This window comes from Cynara cardunculus, assembly GCF_001531365.2.
Source record: "Cynara cardunculus var. scolymus isolate 2C chromosome LG 10, CcrdV1, whole genome shotgun sequence".
NCBI classification, from domain to species: Eukaryota; Viridiplantae; Streptophyta; class Magnoliopsida; order Asterales; family Asteraceae; genus Cynara; species Cynara cardunculus.
Genome location: NC_037537.1, coordinates 23,987,013 through 23,994,255, shown reverse-complemented (window position 1 = coordinate 23,994,255; position 7,243 = coordinate 23,987,013). Strand labels below are relative to the sequence as shown.

Here is a 7,243-nt window from a genome sequence, read left to right as displayed (position 1 = left end):
GCAACAATTTATCCGGTAAGCGCTTATTGGTTGGAGTCAACACTATAATCTATTTTACCAGATAAGATTGTAGCATATTAAAACGGTATCATATGTAACAATTTACCCGGTAAGCGCTTACTAGTTGGAGTCGACACTATAATCTATTTTACCAGATAAGATTGTAGCATATTAAAACGGTATCATATGCAACAATCTACCCGGTAAACGCTTACCCATGTAAGAGTTCTCACAATCACTTACCGGGTAAAACTCTCTATCCCTATTATCACTCTTATCGGATAATATTTTCAGCCCTTGCCATGTACATCAGGTAAGAAAAATTACCCGATTCATATTTATCATGCAAATATTTAGTAAACAACCCCTAAATCAAGAAAACAAAAACCCAAAAAATGGTAATTATATGGGCAAATTAAAATTGGACCAAAAGTAGTTATCATCCTTCATATTTTATGGGGAGGAACTACAAAGGAGTTAAATGTTGATAAACCAAAACTTTGGGGGCATTCAAGCAAATATTAAGAAAATAGGTAATCATTATCCCCCAAAATACAACCGGCAACCGGCTATACCCTGTAATCCGAAGGCCATCACTCGCCGATATAAACAACCGGCCACCCATGCCTACTCCCGCCGTGACTCATTTCAACCCACTTTCTTCAATTTCCGACAATGCCGACGCGGCCACACTTCGTCGAACGCATCGCCGTCGGCCGGTACCAAGATGAGGTGCAACATCCCGGCGCCATCAAGGCGTTTGTTGCAGAGTTCATAAGCACCCTCATCTTCGTGTTCGCCGGACAAGGCTCCGGAATGGCGTTCACCAAGCTCACCGATGGTGCTGCAAACACTCCGGCTGGATTGGTGGCGGCCGCTCTAGCCCATGCTTTTGGGTTGTTTGTGGCTGTGTCAATCGCAGCTAATATCTCCGGTGGCCATGTCAACCCCGCCGTGACTTTCGGTGCTTTCGTCGGCGGTAACATCACTTTGCTCCGTGGCATTTTCTACATAATTGCCCAGCTTCTTGGGTCGGTGGTAGCTTGCTTGCTCCTCCTGTTCTCCACCGGCGGTTTGGTAAGCAGCACAATTTAAATCTTACTGAATTTCATTTAATTTGTTTAAAAGAAAATAAAATGCTAATTTTGTAAAAGTGATTATTAACTTATGTGGTATGAAATCGGAGTTAAATAAAACAGGGTTAAAATTGTAAACCGTTAATAAACAGTTTTTCATAAGTCATGAAAGATTAACTTATCAAAAACAGCTTATTACCGGTTTGGCACCGGTATAAGCAGTTTTTTTTTCCTTATCCAAACACCATAAAACAGTTTATCACCAATGTCAGACTGAAATAAGTTAAAAAACAGCTTTTATAAGCCATCCCAAACACCCCCTTAATTTGATTGTGTTAATCGGCGGTTTTATTGATGAATGATGGTACAGACAACAGCCGGTTTTGCGTTGGCTGCAGAGGTGTCGGTATGGAATGCGTTTGTGTTCGAGATCGTGATGACTTTCGGGCTAGTGTACACCGTTTACGCCACGGCGGTGGACCCAAAGAAGGGAGACATTGGCACAATAGCACCCATTGCAATTGGTTTCATCGTTGGTGCTAACATTTTAGCCGGTGGTGCATTCACGGGTGCATCAATGAACCCGGCAGTGGCATTTGGTCCGGCCGTTGTTAGCTGGGACTGGACCAACCACTGGGTTTATTGGGCAGGACCCATCATTGGTGGTGGTTTTGCTGGGCTCATCTATGAGCTCATATTTATTGGTCGTTCTCATGAGCCACTGGCTGGATCTGAGTTTTAGTTCCGATCAAATAGTCGGATTTTTATTTAACTGATGTCCACGATGTAATGTATGTATTGTTTGAATCTAGTTATTTCCTTTTCGAGATTCAATGGTTCAGATATTGACAATGTAGAAATATTTTGAATTCCATTGAATTCCATCCAACCAAACAAGCACGTGGTTAAATTTCATTCCAATTCTTTCAAAGTCAAATTTCTTTGATAGATTTCAATTCCACCAAATTTCATTCTGCTAACCAAACGTTTCCTTAGTGTAACAACATGATAAGAATTTTTGTCGTGATTTGTATAAAAATGGTTGGAAGATACGGTCCGCACCGACCATATTTCCTACGAAAGTGACCTCAGGTTAGAACACGACATGGGTCCCTTAGGCCGGACCCCTGAGCTTCAAAGCTGAAAGTGATGCACATGTGCTCGAGCTTGTTTTCTGGATTTGGACTCATCTTGCCACTACCCATTCAATGATGGCTCGACCCTTTTCTTTCCGTCTCAAAATATTTATATCATTTTCAAAAGACCAGAAAACCTGTTTTTTTCTCCAATTTATTTTAATATTTAGACAGAAATTCCCATATTCAACCGTTCATTTAGTCTAATGAATATTTGATTCAATGAATATCTTGATTGTTTTCTAATATAAAACGTGGATCTTAATAACTGAACTTTAATAATCTTTCAAATATATCTAAATCATAATAAACAAACTCTCATCGTTTCTATAAATATATCAATTAATTAGGTATATTTAAACATATTTCAGTTTCACCATGAAAAAATAAACTGGACAACCCGTTTTAAAGAATTCCGACCCAAATGACAACTGTTTTGGCAATTGGCAATGGGAATTCATGGGCTCAGTTATAAACCCAAAATGAAAATCAGCCCCATACATTACACGGTTTCATTATTATATTTTTTTTTAAATAAAGAATTAAAAATTAAAATCTTCATAAAAAATTATATTTAACTTCATTAGATTTTCTATTTTAGAGTTTCTAAAATACATTATGTCATAAAAATATTCTATATATTTACCATCCTGATACAATTTTAAGTTTTTTTTAATATAAAATATGACAAATTACACGAAAAAATAACGTACTTTAATTGGATTCCTATCTTAAGTCCCTATTTTCTCTCATTAGAAGTAGCAGTTTTATGGGTGCAAATTTTTACTTCTGATTTTAGGGTTTCGCTGAAACTTTTGTTTTTGTATATATTGCGGTTGAACTCTACATGCTTTTCTAAAATCCAACATTAAAGAAAAAGGGATTAAAAACACCTAACTAAGGTCCCGTTTGGTTTGATGGAATGGTTTTAAGGGATTTGGATTTCGTGGAAAGACTTGGAATTGGAGGGATTTGGATTTGAAAAAATTTGGAATTTTTGATGTGTTCGGTTTGTAGGATTTGGAATGGGATCAAATTCCATTCTTTATCTAAATACATTATAAAAAATTTATAAATAAATATAAAAACAATTAAATTATCTTTTTATTACATGATTATTACAAAAGAAATGTTTTTCATGTATTTTAAAACATTATTATCTATAAATCCTACAAAATCTCGTGAAATATCAACCACTATGTGGGATTTCAAAATCTTATGTTTATAGGATTTCAATGAGATCTCGGGATTTCAACTCCTACAAATCCTTCAAACCGAACATGGGATTGGAATGAAATTCAATTCTAAATCCCTTTATATCCATTTCAATCCTACAAACCAAACGTGACATAAGTAAGTTTTCATTAACTTTTGGGTCAAACCACTTATGGCCTAATGGCTGATCTACCCACACGGCCACACCGATCCAAACTTGACCCCGTGACTATCCCATCACTCCTTATATTGTATGTTGTCTCATCCCATTGAATCACTTTGCTTCTTCAAATCACTTTATGGGTTACTTACTTGAAATGGTTACTTGCAACACAAGAAAAGAAGAACTGTGAACCTTAATACTGATAACGGTTTTGGACCTACTTAATTAAGGGCATTTGGTGGCATGGATCACCTCTTCACGACTCTATCGTAATGGAAAAACCATTACTTGCTTGAACGGTGTTACTGCATTGTTTCGTTGAGTGCTCTTCTATTTCTTTAATACAAGAATACGTGCCTTGCTTGCATCCCCTTTCGTTTGTGGCATAGAAATGCATGAACTAGGAGTTACAATGTGTCATCTTCCTTCTCTAAGACTTTGATCGTTCATTAGCTCCGACAAGATAGCGATGATCACATTGCTTCAATTCCATACAAGTTGGAGGTAGTAAATTAGATATTTTGGTTTCATTTTAGTACGGAGATACAGATGCGGGTAATGTTAAATATCTATACGGGCATGCTCACGTGGAATATATATTAGAAAAAAGTAGCATGCCAAAATTAACCAGAGGCACATAGGATTTAAACCGGCTTAAAGGGTAAAATGGGTATAAAATAGCAAATTTTGAAAGTTCGTTACATTGATTGACAAAAAAAATTTGCGTTACACTAAATAGGAATGAAATCAACTTTATTACATTTTGATGCATTTTGCTCATTATACTTGATAGAAGCCCCCAAAACATATTTCTATCCTCAAATAAAACCATTAGTTTACCAAACGCTTGCTCGGGTAAGTGACACCAAGTCATTTTACCTTACCGGATGAATATCGTAAGGATCAAGAATCTTACCAGTGTAAGAGCGAGATAAGGACCAAAAGCCTTACCTGGTAGGTGAAGGCGACGACTCTTACCACGGTAAGCGCTTACGGGTAAATTGTTTCATACAATACCGTTTTGGTGGAATAAAATCTTATCTGATAAGTAAATGATAGTGTTAAATTTTACCGGTAAATGTTTACTGAGTAAGTGTTTGGTAAACGACCTCTAAGCCAAATATAAAAATATTTATATTACACATTATATACATATAGGCAACAAACATAGCATAGAGGATGAATATGAAAATCTATAGTCCAAAAAATTATATTATAAAAGCTTTCATTTATATATTTTTAAACTTTATATAATGATATAAAGACTTGAGATTATGTAAGACCAGTTTATTTTTGTGAGATCTGTGAGACCACTATTTTATACTTGAAACTTCATACCAAAAAGCTGTGAAGGTAATCTTCACAGTATTTTTGCTGTGAATGTTCGACTTTTTTTTTACATTCACAGTATAGTAAAGAAAGAGAAACTAAACAAAGACCAAAAGGGTTCTAGAAGATTCAAATATTATAACCATAATATTATTTACACTCTAATAAACTAAGATCACATGAACAGAAGCCATTATGGACCACATGGTAATTAAAGAAAGTTTAACACCAAATTTATGTAAATCCATTGTATGATACCAAATTTGGTGTTATAATGTTGACCAAAACCCAAATATTCCCTAATCCTAACAACAAATTATAAACCATATATTAATTTGAACGACCGGCCCCTTTTCGATCATCATTGGTTATAGGTTATTAGATCAATCCTCTTTTAAAGATTCATCGATATTGAATCAATCGAACACACTTTTAATATCTGTTCCACTTCTGAAATACCTTGCGTTATATCACCAGATCTTGATTTTTCATATATAAATGTAACTAATGTATCTCCTTCGTAAATGATTTCCCCATAATGTCCATGAACAGTTGCTCCTGTAGTAGCTAAATAAGGCTTAGTTGACCGTATTACCACAAAGTTAACTTAAACTATAAAGCCCATCACAACGTCAGAGCAAACCATATTTTTCTGATATATTTTGACCGGTCTCGATAATTCATTTCAAATCCCGTTGCTTGAATTTTTTTCAAAACGTCACTTTCGGTCTAGTTTAAAAAAAAATTAAACAACCAGATCAGACAACAATAACCCGTATTAAACATGGTCGGAATCTAACATGTTTTAACTGAGGGCGATTAGTGTTTATTTTTGGTATAATGTTTAATAGTTATTTTATTAATTTTCTATTTAAATAAACACATTTTATTTTTTAACAAAATTAAATCCATTATAAATGACGTATTTTAAAAGATTTTTTGCAATTTTGATTAATTAATAAGAATGAAATCGGTTTATCCAATTAAACATCTGAATTTCATTAATTAAAGAGGAAATAAGTTGAATTAAAACGTTGTTTATGCCTTAATCATTGTTTATCCAAATTGATAGGATCACATTCATAGAATCAAATCTAGATCCAATTTGTTTAATTTACTCAAGATTTTCAATGATCCCAAATCACCAACAACAATTTACTACCATCAATACTTTATCATCCTTTAATTTGGTAAAAATAAATAAATTGGATGAATAAAATAAAATGTAAAAGGTTTTTTTTTTAATGTGAACGGATCTAGGAATGGCAAAAAAACCGAAACCGATGATGAAAACCGAAACCCGAAACTTTCGGGTCGGGTTCGGGGACATCTTATCAGTGACGGGGCAGGGATCGGGGATTTTAACGGGGACGGTGATCATCGGCCCGGCCCGGCCCGATGTGTATATATATATATATATGTATATATAATATTATTATTAAAAAAAATTAAAAGACTTTTATCCATTTTACCTCAACAACCCAAATAAATTTCACGAAAAAGTCTAGTTTATTTGTATAAAATCGTGATTTTAGTTGTATTTGTTTGAATTTTTGTTTAGTTTTATATTGTAATTTAATACATTGTTTGTAATTGGTTCGATTATGTTTGAGACATTTAAACTTACATTTTTAAAAAAATTGTAATTTACTTTTAATTGTGAAAATTAATATATTGTAATTTTTTTAGATCATTTTCGAGTTCGGTTATAATCTATAGTGAAAAAGAGGATTTTTACCCTTAACGGGTTCCCAATGGGGATCGGATAAACTGTGGGGACCCAATGGGGATCCCCGACGGGGATCGGAGCGGTTTCGAGGACGGTTTTAGCTATCGGTTTCGGGGACAGGATTCCAATACCCGGCTCGAACCCGACCCGTTGCCATTCCTAAACGAATCTAATATGTTTTAGCTGTATTTCTAAACGTATATGTTATGTATCAGGTTGTTCTGCAATGCTTGTCCAACATGTCTTTTTTGACTGCTTATTTACTTTGGAACTACAATATCGTCAATTGACAATCCAACGATTTACGTTTTTATAGAACCTGTTTTGTGTTTCGACTAATGCAATGTTGGTTTATCGTCAAGTTAGAAGATCTGGAGGGTTTTAGATCTGTTATTGAATTCAATTTGAATATGATGTTTAACATATCATTAGGCCGAGTCATCACTCGTTTATTTCTTAAACGCGAGTAATCCATTCAATGTTTTATTGTTATTAGTCATTTTCAAGTCAATTTAAAGATTCAATTCAACATTAAAAAAGTTAATCTTTCCTTAAACCACATGTCTAATAAAACACTACGAGACACGGGTGGTAA

At 34.5% G+C, this 7,243-nt stretch overlaps 1 protein-coding gene across 1 annotated transcript; it reads left to right on the top strand.

The window, feature by feature from the left end:
* Positions 1-635: 635 nt before the first annotated feature.
* On the top strand, positions 636-1,948 carry LOC112520346 (aquaporin TIP1-1-like). The gene is made up of 2 exons (XM_025128698.1): positions 636-1,077; positions 1,447-1,948. The coding sequence occupies exons 1-2, from the start codon at positions 676-678 to the stop codon at positions 1,816-1,818; spliced, it is 774 nt and encodes a 257-aa protein (XP_024984466.1). The 5' UTR covers positions 636-675; the 3' UTR covers positions 1,819-1,948.
* The last annotated feature ends 5,295 nt before the right edge of the window (positions 1,949-7,243 follow it).

What these genes read in the sequence shown, in the direction of transcription:
- LOC112520346 (XM_025128698.1), top strand. Translation starts at nt 676, where the DNA reads ATGCCGACGCGGCCACACTTCGTCGAACGCATCGCCGTCGGCCGGTAC. An exon ending in TGTTCTCCACCGGCGGTTTG is followed by an intron (nt 1,078 to 1,446) that starts GTAAGCAGCACA and finishes ATGATGGTACAG; the next exon opens with ACAACAGCCGGTTTTGCGTT.